Below are 17,374 nucleotides of genomic sequence, written 5' to 3'. Positions count from 1 at the left end.
AACAACCCTCCACACTCCAAAAGGTCCCCTCAAGAAATTGTGACCCTGCCTCCCTCTGCACCACCACCCAAAAAAAAATATGCTAGGGCCAGCTGAAGCCACAGGCAGGAAGAACAGAACCCACAAGGTCCTTGGAGTCAGTGGCTGGCACATGGTTTGCATCCATGCCTCTACCCAGCCCATTTCCCCAGTAGGACCCTGAGCAGGAAGCCAAGGACAGCTGGGTTCCAATCCCCACCCTCTGTAACCGCTGACCTGGTCAGAGGGCGGGGCGAGGCTCGGTCATGGCAGCACAGGAGTGCCTGGCCAGCGGGTCACTCCAGGGGGCCCACCCAGCTGTCCTGCTGCTTTCCCTTTCCTGCGACTGCGTTTCAGCTGCCCCAACATGGAGTCTTCTCCTGACTTCAGCCTCCTGGGGATGACCTCAGGGCAGGCCTGTTCCCTCTTCACATTGACTGTCTGGGATTGAGACACAGACCCACAGTGACTCTCTGTGACAGGTGGGTGAAGGGTCAGTGGAGCTGTCACTCAGTGGGACTTGTGCCTCCAGGGTCCTCTGTCTGCCCTCCTCAGCCAGGACCTTGCTGTGTCTGCCTCTGGGGTGGCCACTTGAACTGCCTCCAATATTTCCTCACCTTCAAGCCCCACCTGGGCCTTCCCAGGCACTGTGGCCCAGTTTCCACTTTGTAATACATTCATTTGTCCTGGCTGTTGGAGTGCTTTGTGTTACAATCCCCTTCCAGTTATTTCTTGGCTTTGTGACATAACTAGACATCAAGGATTAAGCAAGTGTGGCCTTTCCTCTTTTCCGTCTCCTCCTTACTTTCAAACTCCTCGTTCTCCCCAGTGGCAAGGTGAGGGTCCCCACGGGGAGGGAAGTGGAGACACACAGCCGTAGATGATGCTTCAAGAGCTTAGCAAACATAAACTAGGTCAGTGCATTCATGAAGTCCACAGTCCAGGTAGAGAACAGCTGCTTTTCTTGTAAAGAACATAGTTGCTTATAGTTTGTGCAGATCACAGATTGGGGGGGGGGGCGGGGCTGGAGGATGCTACCAGGGCTTGGCAGCAGGATGCCCTAACCATGAAGCACACCTGACAGCTGGCCTGGGAGGAGGGTTCTGGAAGGTTCTGGCTCATGAGGAATGGCCCAAAGAACTACCAATGGAGCCTGGGAAGAGAAGATTTGTGGGAAGGAGAGGAACATAAAAATCGGCTTCAAAGAGCTGGAGGACTGTCATGGGCAGGGGGCACTGAGTTACCTCTAGGTGACTTAAGGACAGAAGTGAGAAAAATGATGGAAAACCCTCTATCAGGCTGAGAGGCTGAAAGCAGAACAGGCTGGCACGCTCTTCTAGCAGGACTGAGTCACGTCCCCAGGGCACCCCTCTTGCAGTCCAGCCAGCAGTTCCCAAGTAGGCCATGAGAAACGAGGCTCTCACCATATTCGTGAGTGCCTCGGTGAGAAGCACATGTTGAACGATGTTAAGCAGGTACGGCGGTTAATTTTATGTGTTAGCTTGGCTAGGGTAGGGTGCCAGTTGTTTGATCAAACACCCGTCTCGATATTGCTGTGAAGGTATTTCTAGATGTGGTTAACATTTAAATCAATAGACTGAGTAAAGCAGATTGCCCTCCCTAATGTGGGTGGGCCTCATCCAATCAGTTGAAGACCTTACGTGAAAAGACTGTGGTCCCCATAAAAGGGAGGAATTCTGCCTTTGGACTCAAGACCGCAACATCAGCCTTGTGAGCATTTCCGGCCTCCCCCCTGAACTCTGGACTTTACCAGCACCCACAATCACATGGGCCAATTCCATAAGATAAGCCTCTGTGTACAGGTTCGAGCAAAAGTAGGTTTACGACTTGTTCATATGGGAAATAATACACTGATTAATAAATAATAATACAGGAATAAACTGTTTCACGGACTCACAACTGTCAACCGACTTTTGCCCCACCCAGAACACATCCCATTGGTTCTCTTTCTCTGGAGAACGCTGGAGAATACACCAGGTTTCTCTGCTACGGGACTCTGTGAGCCTCTCAGTGTTACTATGTCTTTCTGGGGGGGGCATGGTACATGCATTTCTCCAGGTTGTCCCCACCTCTCTGAAGTCCTTTATCAGAACTGTGGGTATGGTACAGAGCCATGTGTTGAGGTCGTGGTGGAAGGGCACTGGACAGATAATTTCAAAGGTCCCTTTCTACCCCCCATACCTGGGATTCTTCCCACTCCTTGGCCAGGCTTTCCCTACAGGCCCAACTGCTTCAGCAGCCTTAGTTAGCACTTCCTCCGGGCTGTGCGGTTTGGCATGGAGGAGATAAAGGACTCCACAGTCCTGCTGTCCAGTGCCACTCTGGGTACAAGCTGCACAATGTGTGCTCAGAGTCGGCCAACATGTATCCATTCTGCCCAGGCTCTCCCCGCTGGGAACACACCACAGAGAGCCCCAGGGAAACCCTTCCCGCCATTCCCCGCAGCTGTGGCGGTGATTGGGACCATGCCCACCTACCATGCTGCTGCCAATGCACCCCTGCTGAGCCCCGTCCTGGTGCCCCTGGTGAGCAAGAGCCCCCACAGTTTGCCCATCTCCCCTTCTGGCGAGTCCAGTGTGGGCTGGGGCAGGTAGGTGGTCTGGCCCTGATCTCTTGGGTGGTCACTGCTCCTTAGTCACAACACAGAGGTGGTCCCTGCCCCTGGGGACCTCTGCCTCAGTGTTGCTTTGTCTCTAAGGGCAGCTTCCAGGTCTCCCTACCCCAGCACTCATGAGCAGACCCGTTCTTCTTTGAAACTTCTGTCCCCGTGTTTACCGGTCACCACCTCCTCTGCTTTCACCTTCTAAGTGCCAGGTTCATCGCCTTTTCTCCATGATCATTCCCACAGCTTTCATCAGACCACCATCCTCTCTCTTCTAGATGATTCCATCAGCCTCCTAGGGGTTCTCCCTGACTCTGGTCTGGAGCCTTTTCTAACATGTTTCTCACTGGAACCAGAGATACTGTACATTCCTAAACACAAGTCTGAACATACCACGTCGCTGTCGCTGTCCAAACCCTAGAGGCTCCCAGGACGATAGCTGAGGCCCCTTCCTGAACCACACACACCTGCTCAAGCTCTCCTTCCCAGCATCTGACCTCCAGCCAGCCGAGTGGAAGTCCTTGCAAGGTCCCGAACATACCACCCTATTTAACTCGCTGCGTGCTGGTGTTGTTCCCTCTAGTTTGCACGCACGACCCTTCCCCTCCGTCCACCAGGCAGAGTACCGTTCTTGTCACAGGAGCTTCCTCTGAGCCCTGCCCCTTTTTTATATATAATTCGTCAGCCTCCTATGTTGAGTAGTACTGTCCTTAAGAACCAGGGTTGGGGCCCTGGCCAGCTGGCTCAGTGGTAGAGCATTGGCCTGGCGTGCAGGAGTCCCGGGATCGATTCCCGGTCAGGGCACACAGGAGAAGCGCCCATCTGCTTCTCCACCCCTCCCCCTCTCCTTCCTCTCTGTCTCTCTCTTCCCCTCCCACAGCAGAGGCTCCATTGGAGCAAAGTTGGACCGGGCGCTGAGGATGGCTCCATGGCCTCTGCCTCAGGCGCTAGGATGGCTCTGGATGCAACAGAGCTACGCCCCAGAGGGGCAGAGCATCGCCCCCTGGTGGGCATGCTGGTTGGATCCCGGTTGGGCGCATGCGGGAGTCTGTCTGACTGCCTCCCCGTTTCCAGCTTCAGAAAAATACAAAAATGAAACAAAACAAACAAAAAAAAACCAGGGTTGGGACCTGTCTCCATCCTGTGTCCCCACAGCACAGGGCACTAAGGGCGCCCTCAGTCAAGTCTGATGCCACAGAACTCACTGAACTGAATCCCTGCAGACCAACTATAAGGCCTACAGTGAAATGATGGGTGGGAAGGGGCAGTACCCCTCTCTCTGCGCACCATTCCCGGGGACAAGCGCCAGGTGGAGATCACGGTGCTGCTGCTACAGAGGTTCGGGTGGGTCTGTATCTTGTTGACGGGCGGTTACTCTGCCTACAGACAGCTAGGGCAATGCAGGTGCCCTTCTGGGTGGCCTAGTCCTCCAGCACCTGTACCCCTAGCTGTCTGTAGGCGGAGTAACCGTGCCCTCCTCTGCTTGGCCAGGTGATGAGAGGATGCAGAACACGACCCTCCTCCTGGCCTGAGCAAGAACCACTGTCATGGTCATTTCCTCTAGTAGGCAGCTGGCCAGGGTGTTCTCCAAGTCTGTGTTGCTGGCCACCCTGATTGCCAAGGTAGGGATTGCCTCAGAAAACTGGGCCATCTCCACACACATCAGCAGGGTGCCTGGGGTCAGGGGCACCAGTACTGCGCTGAGCGTGGCGATCCCACAGAGGTATGTCTCTGGCCTGCAGGAGTTTGAAAAGGCCTATGCCTGGACAGACAACGTGGTCCCCGGGCCATGTGCCAGGGACTTCTGGTACAGCAGCACCAGCTCTGCAGACTGCTGGGCTTTCAGGGCGCAGAAGGTGCCCATGCTCTGAGTGTTCTCTAGGAGCTCTGTGTGTGGGGCTCTACACCGTGGCCCATGGCTTCCACGGGCTCCTGGGCTGCTGTGTCTCTGGCCCTTGTCCCAGAGGCTGAGTCTATCCCTGGCAGATAAGGCTGCCTGGTCCCTGCACCGCGAATCGGGATACTTTATTTTTTTCTTTCTTTCTTTCTTTTTTTTTTTTTTTTACAGAGACAGAGTCAGAGAGAGGGATAGATAGGGCAGACAGATAGGAACAGAGAGAGATGAGAAGCATCAATTATCAGTTTTTCATTGCGACACCTTAGTTGTTCATTGATTGCTTTCTCATATGTGCCTTGACCGTGGGCCTTCAGCAGACCGAGTAACCCCTTGCTCAAGCCAGCGACCTTGGGTCCAAGCTGATGAGCTTTGCTCAAACCAGATGAGCCCGCGCTCAAGCTGGTGACCTCAGGGTATTGAACCTGGATCCTCTGCATCCCAGTCCGATGCTCTATCCACTGTGCCACCGCCTGGTCAGGCTCAGGGTACTTTCTTGAGGGAAGCACGGTGGCTACTCGTTGGCCATTCTAATTGCTGGGGGTAGCCTGACCTGTGGTGGCGCAGTGGATAAAGCATCGATCTGGAAATGCTGAGGTCGCCGGTTCGAAACCCTGGGCTTGCCTGGTCAAGGCATATATGGGAGTTGATGCTTCCAGCTCCTCCCCCCTTCTCTCTACCTCTCTCTCTCCTCTCTAAAAATGAATAAATAAATAAATAATTTTAATTGCTGGGGGTAGGGGACAAAAGCCAACAACTAGAAGGCTGATTCTTTCTCTTAGGTCTTTCTTCTCTGAATCTTGGCCCAGCCATTTTTAGCCTTGGAACCAGGGTCCTTTGCTAGAGGCGCCGTTTCTGTCAGGAGGCCTGTTGGAAGGATCAAGGGGCCCCCTAGAAGGGGAGTGGCTCTCAAGGAGGGATCAGAACTTCCAGGCAGGCAGGCTGAAACTGCACAAATTCAAGCCAACAAGGCCCCAGGTACTTGCTTCCTGGGCAGCCAGGGTCTGGGAGCATCAGGGAGGGTCAAGGAGGAGTAGCCTGTGTCATCTGTGGTCACTCTATCATCCTTTTCTAGTTCAGCTTCTGGAGCAGATTTGCAAGGTAAATTTCCTTCTGCGCAAGGACACTGTGACATTTAACAACAATGGGGACCACCTCGGCAGCTGCTATAACATAATTGTCTGGGACTGGAGTGGCCCCAAGTGGACGTTCAGGGTCATCATCTCCTCCACGTAGTCTCCAGTTCGGCTGGACATAAATAAGACCAAAACCCAGGGACACGGAAAGGACAGCCAGGGAATAGGATGTATCATTCACCAGCGACTGCCCTAGGAGCAGCCTGGAGCCGGGCCTGGGGAGGTGGCAATACTGACACAGTCTTCATGGGCAGGAGTGGCTCCCAGGTACCAGGCCATACGGCTCTACTCAGCCCTGCCAGAGCAGCTCCACAGGCTACCAGACAGAGGCCTGGTTGCTGTTGGTTCACACAGCCAGGGGCTCTGCCCTGGGAGTGAGTCAGGAGGGCAGGTACACAGATTCTGTTTTCAGTTCCACCTGTGAGTGTCCCTTGACTTGGGCCACTCCGTGCAGTTCTAGAACACCTATGGCTTCTTGCAAGTGCTTATGTCTGTGCGCTCTAGTGACTGCCTTGAAGGGTACCAGAGAGCAATTGTGGATTTCAACCATTGTTGCTTCAAGTGTGTACTCTGGGAAGCCGGGACCTTCCTGAACAATAGGGTAAGAGATCAAATAAATGGGCAAACAACCTGGCACTCCTCGGGTCTGTAAAACAGCTGAAAGGACCTCCCTGACACTACATGTGTGCACACCTGATCCCAGAGGCAGGAGGGTTCCGGTCACTTTGCGACCGGGTAGGTGCAACGTGGAGGTTATCTGCCACCAGACAATTCTGATCAAGCAGAAAGAAACAACCACAACAACCTCAGGCCAACTTTGCCATTTATTAGACAGCTCCCAACCCCGCTCCTACAGATGCAATATTATCCTAACTTTAACCTCTTTATCCAAATGGAGGTAGCTATCTTCTCATGGTACCTTTCCATGCTATCTCTCTGTTGTCCATGCCAAAGACAGCTAGTATCTTGAACAATCTGACCCGAATGCAGATACTAGGCATGTCTGAAGTAACAAAACAAAACAAAACAAAACAAACAAACAAAAAAACACAAAAAACCCCAGCATATTCCACCCAGAGATGTAAGGTCAAGAGCAGAAAGAAAGAAATGGAGGTAGGTAAGGCTCAGCTCAGAGCTGGACTCCAGGGGCCACATTCTTTTCTTTTATTATCCCTGCTGACGAGAGAATGCATCTCTCTCTGTCCTCAGAGGGTCAATTCAGAGAAAACAAAAAGCGGCAGTCAGGAAGGTGGATTTGCTTACTAGCAAGTGCTGGGGGGAGAGATGCAAATGCCTCTTCTTTGGGGCTCGCTGCTCACATTGATCCCAGTCTCACTGGCCTGTGAGCAGAGCTACGAAGGTAAGGCCCTCCCTAGGGACCTCTTGGCTCTTCCTCGTTGGCTTAGGAAATGTGAGCACATATAAGAGTCCAGTCTGGGCTACCAATAAAGAGGTGACAGGTGCGTCTTGGTTGCGCTTACGGTCCGGGCGAGAGCGGGACGCTGACTTTTCAAGCTTAAAAGCGCCCTAGCGGGCCAACAGCACTCAGAACCTGGAAACTCTACCAGAACCGAACTAAGACCAGGTGTCCAGATTGGCGTTGCTAGGCAACTGCGGAAGGCGGGCCCAATGCCGAAAGAGCTGGGCGTGGCCCCGCCCCCTGATGTACCATTGGCCTGTTTTTCTTGGACCCGCCCCCAAATACTGGCGATAAGGTCCTGCGCCTGGAAAGCGTTCCGCCCCTGCGGGCGCACTCTGACGTCACGTCCGGCGACGGCAACGTCCGCGTCTCCGTACTGTCCGTGGGGCATGTAGGGCCTCAGCAGTTGGTCCGCCGGGTTGTAAGCGGATACTGTTTGGGACCAGTGGGGCTGGTGCAGGGAGAACCGGCCCGGGTGAGCAGGTCGGGGCGCGGGCGAGAGAGGGAAGGGCTGCGGGCTGCTGTGAGCGCTGACGGAGTATGACCGCTGGCGCCTTCCGCCCGGCCGCTCGGGACGTGTGGGCGCGGCGTGGGCTTCGCTCACCTGTCCGCAGCCGCTGACCCCACCCCCACCCCCACCTGCCACGGGCACTCTGGCTGTGCCAGGCCGATCAGTGCGTGCTAATCCCCTGCCTCCTTCCCCAAACTTTGATTCCTCCCAGCAGCGCCCCTTGACGACCCTGTTCTGTCTCCTGGCAAGCCACGCCTCTTCCCCCTACCTAGTTCCCTTGCTTCGCCGCCACCCACTCACTGTCTGGCCAACCCTAATGTGGGCTGCTCACCTGACCCCCACCCCCAGAGAGGCTTTCAGTCTGTTCCAGTCTCAGCACACACAGCGTAATCTTCATCTGAGCCCTCGTTTTGGTCCATGTGAGTATTTGAGCCAAGGCCACCTCCCCCTTCCCTGTTCTCCAACCCGACCGCTTTCTGTTTCACCCCTGGGTGGGGCTGGCCAGGCGTGTCACTCCTGCCTTCCTCCCCTCCAGGCATACCATGGACGGTTCCTTCATCCAGCACAGTGTGAGGGTTCTGCAGGAGCTCAACAAGCAGCGAGAGAAGGGCCAGTACTGCGATGCCACCCTGGACGTGGGAGGCCTGGTGTTCAAGGCGCACTGGAGTGTCCTTGCCTGCTGCAGCCACTTCTTCCAGAGTCTCTATGGGGATGGCTCAGGGGGCAGTGTTGTCCTCCCTGCTGGCTTCGCTGAGATTTTTGGTCTCTTGTTGGACTTTTTCTACACCGGTCACCTCGCCCTCACGTCTGGGAACCGGGATCAAGTGCTCCTGGCCGCCAGGGAGCTGCGAGTGCCGGAGGCTGTGGAGCTGTGCCAGAGCTTCAAGCCCAAAACCCCAGGGGGACAGGCACCGAGTGGCCAGAGTGGGCTGGGGAAACCTGCCCCCCGGGATGTGAACAGCCACCTCAAGGAGCTGGCAGGCTTGGAGGAAGAGGAAGTTGCAAGGACTGTGGGTCAGATCCCGGGAGATCAGGAGCTCAGCGGCAGTCACAGCCCTCAGCGGCCCCAGCTTGGTCTGCCTGCTCAGAATGAGAGCACCTCCTTCCTGCGTGGGAAGCTCAAGCAGGCCCTGAAACTCTGTCCCCTAGAGGACAAGGAGCCTGAGGATCGCGAAGCGCCCCCACGGCCCTTTGAAGCCGAAGACACCGAGCTACAGGGCAGGAGTAACGAGGTACTGTGCCCAGGGTGCTGGACATGGGGAGGGAGGCATTGGGGGAAGAAACTGGCACTTTGCTGGCATAAGCTGGACCCCAAGGTAAAATCTGTTACACAGGTTTGAAATAAGCCTTTGCTAAACATAAGAAGGTGGCTCTGTCCTGCAGCCTCGGGCTGACTTTTGTCCAAGTCTCAGCTGTCCGTGGCTGCCAGCTTCTTGGGGAGAGGTGCGCGGCATCCGGGTTACAGGTGTTTCCCTAGGGTAGTGAAATCCAGCCACACTTCCAGTTCCCCACAGATGGAGCCACAGCCTTCTGAATGCGAGATTCTGATGCTGTCTGTCTTGCAATCCGGAAGGGAACAGTCACAGAGGGATTCACATGGGGATGTGCCTGGGTTGGGCCTTGGGAGGGGACTGGGTGGAACTGGCTGCCCTGTAGATGCACCCCAGAAGCCCTGCTGATCAATTTGATGATGGTGTCCCCTCCTGCTGCCTCCTCTGTAGTGGGAAGTGGTGGTTCAAGTTGAGGACGACAGGGGTGGCGACTGTGGTTCTGAGACGGAGACTATGCTGACCAGGAGGAAGTCAGATGTCCTTAGAAACCCCTGTGCTGACGGGCCAGTGCTGAGCGCGGGCGCCCTAGCAGCCGAGCCCCCTGGGAGCAGAAAGGGTACAGCGGTGCCGGTTGAATGCCCCACATGTCACAAAAGGTTCCTCAGCAAATATTACCTAAAAGTCCACAACAGGTAAACGTTCTGTTTTTCTGTTTGCTTTCCCTGCCTGCCATTCCCGTGGTGGGGGAGGGGTTCTGCGCTTCTGGGCCATGTAGTGCCAGGGGTTCCATCTCAGACCCATGTAGTGCCTGGTGTGGGCATGTCTCTGATTGTCAGGGAGTGAGAACCTAGCCTTGGGTTGGATCCCTTTGTCCCCTCCTACTCTGGGCCCTCTGGTTAGAGTGGGTTTGTGGACATCTTGTCACCAGGTTCTACCCGCTGTGGACCTTGATCTCTGGCAGCTTCTGCCAAGGGGTTGAGAGAGGCCTGTAGCCCAGGCCCCACCTTAGGTTTTTCTGAAGCCTGACTGTGGGTGTTGGGCCAAGATGTTAATCTTTAGAGTTGGTGCTGCTTGTGTTTCTGGGGACATGTCAGCTTCAGGGTGTCAGTGGAGCATAAAAGACCCTTTGTCTAAAGCTGTAGTGTCCAATAAGGAAACCAATGCCACATGAAACTATTGCAACTTAAAAGTAATTACAATCAAATAAATTCAGACACACTAGCCACATTTCAAATGCTTAGCAGCCGTGTGTCCCTAGCTGCCAAGTCGGATTGCACAGGCACAGAGCGTTTTCATTGCTGCAGAGAGCTCTCTTGGAGGGTGCTGCTCTGGAGTTCCTGCCAGGGCTCCAGAGACAGCAGCTAGATGACATGCCAGCCAGTCCTGCCACTCCCTAGTCCAAGACATCCCTGCTCCACCGTGATGTGATTTCTTGCCAAGTTGGGCCACACGCATTGTCTCAGTGTGATCCTGTGGGAAGGCACTGGCCACTGGCTGGAATTGGAGCTGGGAGGAGGGGAACCTGCCTCTCCTTGCTTTGGGGAAGGCCCTCTGGGGGAGGCACCCTGGAGTGACACACATCTGCCTGGTCACTCCCCATTGTAAGACTCACGTGTAGGTACAGCTCCATCCCCACCTTGGGCTGCAGACTGCTGGACTGGCCCCGAGAACTGGGAGGGGGTGACGGCCACTGGAGATCATCACGATGGGGGACAAGGGCAGTCTGTAGTGGGTGGCAGAGGATGAGAGAAGCATCTAGCCACTGGCAGGTTTAAAGAGCTCCGGGCGCCTCGTGGGCTCCTGGGTCGGCTCATTTAGTTCACTCACTTCATGGCTGTCTGCCAGTAGCTGACAGCGCTGCACTGGGTGCTTGGGAGACATTAATGAACAAAACAAAGAGGCCTTGGGGACCTTGCCTTCCAGTGGGGCAGTGCAGACTGCCATCTGTCAGACAAGTCACTGTGCAGGGATGGAAGGTGGGAAGTGTCGCAGGAAAGAAAAAGGACAGCGGCGCCAAGGGCTGGGGAGCTCAGGGACAGGTCAGGCAAGGAGTTCTCCAAGTGGATGGCTGGGGGGGGGTGCCTGGGCTGAGAGGGGAGTCAGGGCTGGGCTTGGGTGGGGGTGGGGGTGAGCTGGCAGGCTGGTGGGCAGTACTGTGGAGGGACTGGAGTGAGGCAGGGATGTGCCAGCCTTTCCTCAGGCCTTTCCTCAGGTGGGAATGGGAGGCATTGGAGGGTTCTGAGCAAAGTGGTGATGACATGTTTATGGGTCCCTCTGTGTTCTGAGAGAGGAGCCGTGACAGGGGCTGGGGGTGGGGCTGAGCTGAAATTGACAGCTGTTGGGAGGCAAGCTAGAGCCAGACAGGAGGCTCAGGCAGCAGCCTGGACTGATGTGGCCACACTGGTGTTTCGCTGGGGAGAGGTGAAGTGGGCAGCTCTGACAAGTTTTGAAAGCGGAGCCCACAGATGTTCCAGGCAGGATGAGTGTGTTCCCCAGTGAGGCTGGATCCGGGGGTTATTTCTGCCTTCAAAGAGTTGGGCAAGCCTCTTGGGGCCTGGAGCTGGGGCAGGGATGAGCAGGGGCCAGGGCTGGCCAGGGGTAGGGGACAGGGTCAGGGCAGGAGGAGGCTCCCCCGCCCCCTGCCAGCTCAGCAGGCATGTGGTAAGCCAGCCAGGAGCCAGAGGAGGCACTGGGTGAGGGTGGGGTAGCTGCTCAACCCCCATTCCCCCCATGGCTTCTCCTGGCAGGAAGCACACTGGGGAGAAGCCCTTCGAGTGTCCCAAATGTGGGAAGTGTTACTTTCGGAAAGAGAACCTCCTGGAACACGAAGCCCGGAATTGTATGAACCGCTCAGAACAGGTACTTGTGGGTTGGCCCAGGTCCTGTGGGCAGGGGCTTGCTAGCCTTTGTGTTTCTGCCCTCGGGTGGGGCCCCCAGGAGACGTAGATGGGATAGTTAACTCCAGAGCTACAGGGTCCTCAAATGCCATAAAGTTGGCTCCCGGTATTATAGGGCCTTGGGGACTCAGGTCCTGAGAGTGGAAGGCACAGCCTAGGAGGCATTTTGGGTTTGCCTGCCAGGCCCTGGGCTTTGGAGAAGGGGCACCTTGGTTGGGGGGTGCCTTTTGGGAAAGGCCACCTGGCCATCCCTTTTACCCTCCGGCTGGCCTGCGTTGTAGGGCCGGTGGAAATTGGCCTTGTCTTCCTCAAGGCCTGTTTGCCAGGGGCAGGGGCTGCTGTTGGGAAGGCCACTGGGCTCTGCCCCCAGCCTGCCAGCCCAAGAAGGGCCTGGTGTGGTGGGTTTGCGGCGTCAGGGCCAGGGCAGGCAGGTTACGTGTTGCCCTCTCCCACCCCAGCGGCCCCCTCCTCGGGCAGATTCCTCCCGGCAGCAAGTGGAAGCCCGGGCAGAGGCCGCCGTCGTGGGCAGAGGCCTCCCCTGATGCCAGCCCTGCTTGCCCCTACACTGCCAGGTCTTCACGTGCTCCGTGTGTCAGGAGACCTTCCGCCGGAGGATGGAGCTGCGGGTGCACATGGTGTCCCACACAGGGGAGATGCCCTACAAGGTCAGACTCGGCCTGTCCACAGGCCATGGGGCACCCCAGGTCCCTCCCACTGAGCTCTTTTTTTTTTTTTTTTTTTGTATTTTTCTGAAGCTGGAAACGGGGAGAGACAGTCAGACAGACTCCCGCATGCGCCTGACCGGGATCCACCCGGCATGCCCACCAGGGGCGACGCTCTGCCCACCAGGGGGCGATGCTCTGCCCCTCCGGGCCGTCGTTCTGCCGCGACCAGAGCCACTCTAGCGCCTGGGGCAGAGGCCAAGAAGCCATCCCCAGCGCCCGGGCCATCTTTGCTCCAATGGAGCCTTGGCTGCGGAAGGGGAAGAGAGACAGAGAGGAAGGGGGGGGGGGGGGTGGAGAAGCAAATGGGTGCTTCTCCTTGTGCCCTGGCCGGGAATCGAACCCAGGTCCCCCGCACGCCAGGCCAACGCTCTACCGCTGAGCCAACCGGCCAGGGCCCCACTGAGCTCTTTATTTGGGGTGGTGTCAGGTGCCCCCCTCGCCAGCTTTAAGGAGCCAGCCTTCCCTACCCACGCAGGGCCCCCACTTCCAGGCTGAGCCCTGCTTTCTCTATGGAGGGCAGGCTCAGCATCCCTGTGGGTATGGCATGGGGGCCTTCCCAGTGCACCCTTTGCCCAGGCCCAGGAGCTCCCAGCCTCTTAGGCTGGCCCTGTCCCCTGGTCCCCCATTGCGGGCCGGCTGGCATGTGGTGCAGACTGCCTCAGGCGCCCGTGGGCCTGTTTTCCAGTGCTCCTCCTGCTCCCAGCAGTTCATGCAGAAGAAGGACTTGCAGAGTCACATGATCAAGCTGCACGGAGCCCCCAAGCCCCATGCCGTAAGTGCCAGCCCATGCCTGGGGTGGGGCTGGTGTGCTCTGACACGGGGACTAACTGCTCCAGAAGGGTGGTTGTGGGGTTTCTGCCATGCATGGTGTCCCGGTGGCGTGTGTGGGCCTCCCAGAGCTGCCCTTTCCTGCCCTCACCCTGGCCCTGCCCCCTCTGCCCGGTCCCCTCTGCCCTGCAGTGTCCCACCTGTGCCAAGTGCTTCCTGTCCCGGACGGAACTGCAGCTGCACGAGGCTTTCAAGCACCGTGGGGAGAAGCTGTTTGTGTGCGAGGAGTGTGGGCATCGGGCCTCGAGCCGGAACGGCCTGCAGATGCACATCAAAGCCAAGCACAGGTGGGGCAGGCTCGCCTCTCCCCAGGGTTTGGCCCTGTGCTGGCGGCGGGCCAGGGAGTGGGCTTGGAAGGCAGAGGTTGCTGAGCTCACACGGGACAGAGTGCCCACCTCCCTGAGTGCTGGAGCATCAGAGGGATGAGTGAGTGTGCCAGGGAGAGAGGCTGGGGGCGGGGATGCCAGGCTAAGACAGACCTCTGTACCCTGGGCAGATTCTCAGTTTCCTGCGGCTCCGAGCTGGAGTTGGTGCCCCTTTCCTGATGCTGCTGCCCCAGCCCTCCTTGCTCCAGGCGGCTCCATGCGGAGCCTAGGCCTGTCCAGTGGCTCAAGCAGGCTAGCTTTGGCCTGGCCGTCTCTGTGGGTTAGGCCAGGAGGGCTCCCAGCTGCAGAAGAGCAAAGGGGCGCCCTCCCTCGGTGATGGTTTCTGCCCATCCCCTGCCCCGACAGGAACGAGAGGCCGTATGTCTGTGAGTTCTGCAGCCACGCCTTCACACAGAAGGCCAATCTCAACATGCACCTGCGCACACACACGGGCGAGAAGCCTTTCCAGTGTCACCTCTGTGGCAAGACCTTCCGCACCCAAGGTGAGGAAGGCCTGTCCTGACCCTGGCTGTCCCTTTCCGACCCAGGGGCGAGGCCAGAGGCTGACCCCTTGTGTCCCCACAGCCAGCCTGGACAAGCACAATCGCACCCACACTGGAGAGAGGCCCTTCAGCTGTGAGTTCTGCGAGCAGCGCTTCACTGAGAAGGGGCCCCTGCTGAGGCACGTGGCCAGCCGCCACCAGGAGGGCCGCCCCCACTTCTGCCAGATCTGTGGGAAGACCTTCAAAGGTACCTGGGCTTTCAGAGGCCCTCACTGCTCCTCCTTTCCTGTAGGCTCTGCGTGGGGGAGAGGGCTAGCCCATCTCCATTTTTTGTCACCAGAGTTGGAGAGTCTGCACCAGGAGAGGTCGGAGGGCAGCCTTGGCTTTTCCATGCTCCTCCTGGGCCTGTGGTTCTCTCCTGTTCCCCATGGTTACCTGCTTTGACTCAAGCCGAGGAGGTGGAAGCTCCCCACTGTCCTGTGCAGTAGTGACCCTGGGGTGGGGGGCACTGTGGTCTGGCAGGGCCCCCAAGCAGCAGTTGAAAACCCAGAGGACACTCGGCTCAGGGCAGGATGCCACCACTTCCCCGTTTCCTGCCTTTCCTAACGCTTGTCCTGCTGGGGGCCTTCCCACCTGCAGCGGTGGAGCAGCTGCGTGTGCACGTCCGGCGGCACAAGGGCATGAGGAAGTTCGAGTGCACCGAGTGTGGCTACAAGTTCACCCGGCAGGTAGGCCTGGGTCACCTCCTCCTGCCCCCCAGCCCCTCCAGCCCAGCCCTGAGCCCTGTCCCACCGCCCCTTAGGCCCACCTGCGCAGGCACATGGAGATCCACGACCGCGTGGATAACTACAACCCGCGGCAGCGGAAGCTCCGGAACCTGGTCATCGAGGACGAGAAAGTGGTGGTGGTGGCGCTCCAGCCGCCTGCTGAGCTGGAGGTGGGCTCGGCCGAGGTCATCGTGGAGTCCCTGGCCCAGGGTGGCCTGGCCACCCCACTCCCCGCCCAGAGAATGTGTGCAGAAGAGGGCTTCCCGGGCCCGGGCGTCATGGAGCCCTCGCTCCTCATCACAGACGCCATTCCTGAGGACTGTGACACATAGCCTCCCCCCTCCGGCCCCCAATAAACCATGTAGCTTTGGACTCAATTGTTTCAGCCCACCAAGCGGTCAGTCCCCAGGTCTCCCCAGGGCACGGTGCTTTCCCACCTCCTCCACTTCCAAGAGATGGCTCCCAGGCTGATAGTCCTGCATCTGAGCCTAGCCACCTCCCACCTCACTGGACCTCAGTTGGGCGACACCTGGCAGTAGTTCTGGGGCCATCGGACCCAGGACAGGCATCTCCTACCCCTCAATCATTCAGTTTTAAGACGGGGTGGGGCCCGATCCAGCTGTGACATTCCTGTTTCCCAGCTGTGAGCTCCCAGCTCCTGGGGGCAGGATTCCTGATGGAGCCCCTGGAGTCAGCCAGAGCCCCAGGCGGCCTCAAGGCTCCAGACTCCTGCCTAGTTAGTGTGTGGTCAAGCACAGCTGGGGGCCTGAGCAGTTGGGCTCATGGCTGAGCAACGTCTAGACCCGGGCTGGCTACACGCCCACAGACAGGACCTTCCCCTCCAGAGGGCGCAGCTTGGACAGCTTGTCCAGGAGGCCTGAAGCACAGGCAATGCCGGGCCCAGAGGCCCGTCTTCTATGATGTGTGGAACGGTGGGGTGGGGTGCCATTTGTCATTGGTGCTGGAGGAGGCAGGTTGCGTCCAACTTCCTTCTCCACTCATTTTTAGCTGTGTGTGACTCAGGGCAAGTTTCTAACTGCTTCGTTTGCTCATCTTTTCATGGAATTGGTATGCACATCACACAAGGAGATTGAGTGCGTGCCCACTGTGGCAGAAGCCCACCGCGAGCTAGCACACCACCCAGACCCACTCCCAGGTGGCTCCCTGCTGAACCTTCCTGCAGGTGCCACAGCCAGAATGCCAACAGGCCAAACCCTCATGACTTTGCCCTGGGAGTCAGTGACTTCTGCCATGGACCTGAAGCACTTTGGGAAGGGTGTCAGAATGCCAGTTCACAGCTGCCCACCCAGAGGGGCATGCTGCAGCTCAGATTTTGGACACGGTGGTGATGGTCGTGACCCCAAGAGCCCAAGTGCAGCCAGAGTGGAGTCCCCTCCCAGGGGGCGTTCTGAAACAGCAGCCCCATGCTGTGTCAAGTTCCCCCTAGAGGTCGAGGGATGCCACCTTCTATTCTAGACCCAGAACCCATCTAACCATCTACTCTTAGACTGCCGGGGAGCCTCTTCCTGGGGTTCAGACAGGCCAGCGGTGTGAGGAGCCTTTGCTAAGCTGCATGGCCCCAGGGACCCACTAGGCCTTTGGTTGAAGGGTTCCCCCATCCCCAGCCTATGTCTGAGGCACATCCATGCAGAGTCGAGATCAGGACGACACTCTCAGGAGGGCCTGGGGGTATGAGGCAGGGGCGGCTTGCGAACAGGTGCAGTCACACCCCAATAAATTCGATTAAAAAAAAGTGGAAAGAAATACAAACCAAAGGTGGAGTCCGGGAGGCTGAAAGCAGCTTTGAAGCAGCAGGTGAAGCATGGACCCAACCTCCCGTGTCCCTCACAACGCAGGCCGGGCCTCCTCTTCAATATGTTTTAGTGGCTCAGGACCAGAGAGGGCCCAGAATGCTCTGCAGCAGGAGCAGCACAGGAGCCCCGGGCATACTCCACCCCGCCCTGCCCTATGGACACTGACAGCCCCAAGTTTCCAAGACAAGACGGCAGGCGGGACCATGACAGTGACACCCAAGATATAGGAAATATTTTTATTTTAAAAAGTACAGACCAAAGGCGTCTTTAAACATTACAGAATTCTGGACACATAAGCCAACAGAACAAATAAATACGCAAACCTGCCCCATCCTCTCGGGTCGGACCTGGTGCTGGGCACCAGGGGAGGGGGGTCTCTGAAGTCATAAATACAGAATACGGCACAGACCAGTATTAAATACTATCACTGAATTCTCATAACTTAACTTGTAAGACTGGTGACGGTAACAGTGTGTGCACCCCGCCACACACACACACAGCCCCACCCTTGCTCGGCCCAGCCGCTGTCTCCCAGTCAGTGTCCAGACATCGACATCGGTAAGTGCTGGGGGCTGCACAGCCAAAACCCCATGCCAGGCAGC

General features: G+C 57.4%; 1 protein-coding gene across 2 annotated transcripts; it reads left to right on the top strand.

The window, feature by feature from the left end:
- Nucleotides 1–7,091: 7,091 nt before the first annotated feature.
- ZBTB48 (zinc finger and BTB domain containing 48) lies at nt 7,092–15,330 on the top strand. 2 transcript variants are annotated; one of them, XM_066270576.1, is made up of 12 exons: nt 7,092–7,566; nt 7,817–8,021; nt 8,138–8,834; nt 9,324–9,565; nt 11,621–11,732; nt 12,343–12,435; nt 13,181–13,267; nt 13,456–13,610; nt 14,055–14,191; nt 14,274–14,438; nt 14,831–14,919; nt 14,994–15,330. In XM_066270576.1, coding segments are annotated over exons 2-12 (2,076 nt in total). In that variant the 5' UTR covers nt 7,092–7,566; nt 7,817–8,019; the 3' UTR covers nt 15,291–15,330. The 2 variants fall into 2 exon arrangements, with proteins under 2 accessions (XP_066126673.1, XP_066126674.1); XM_066270577.1 differs by having other exon boundaries at nt 7,422–7,574.
- Nucleotides 15,331–17,374: the final 2,044 nt, after the last annotated feature.

The sequence above is a fragment of the Saccopteryx bilineata genome, chromosome 3, assembly GCF_036850765.1.
Source record: "Saccopteryx bilineata isolate mSacBil1 chromosome 3, mSacBil1_pri_phased_curated, whole genome shotgun sequence".
NCBI classification, from domain to species: Eukaryota; Metazoa; Chordata; class Mammalia; order Chiroptera; family Emballonuridae; genus Saccopteryx; species Saccopteryx bilineata.
This window is presented reverse-complemented; position numbering and strand designations above follow the sequence as displayed.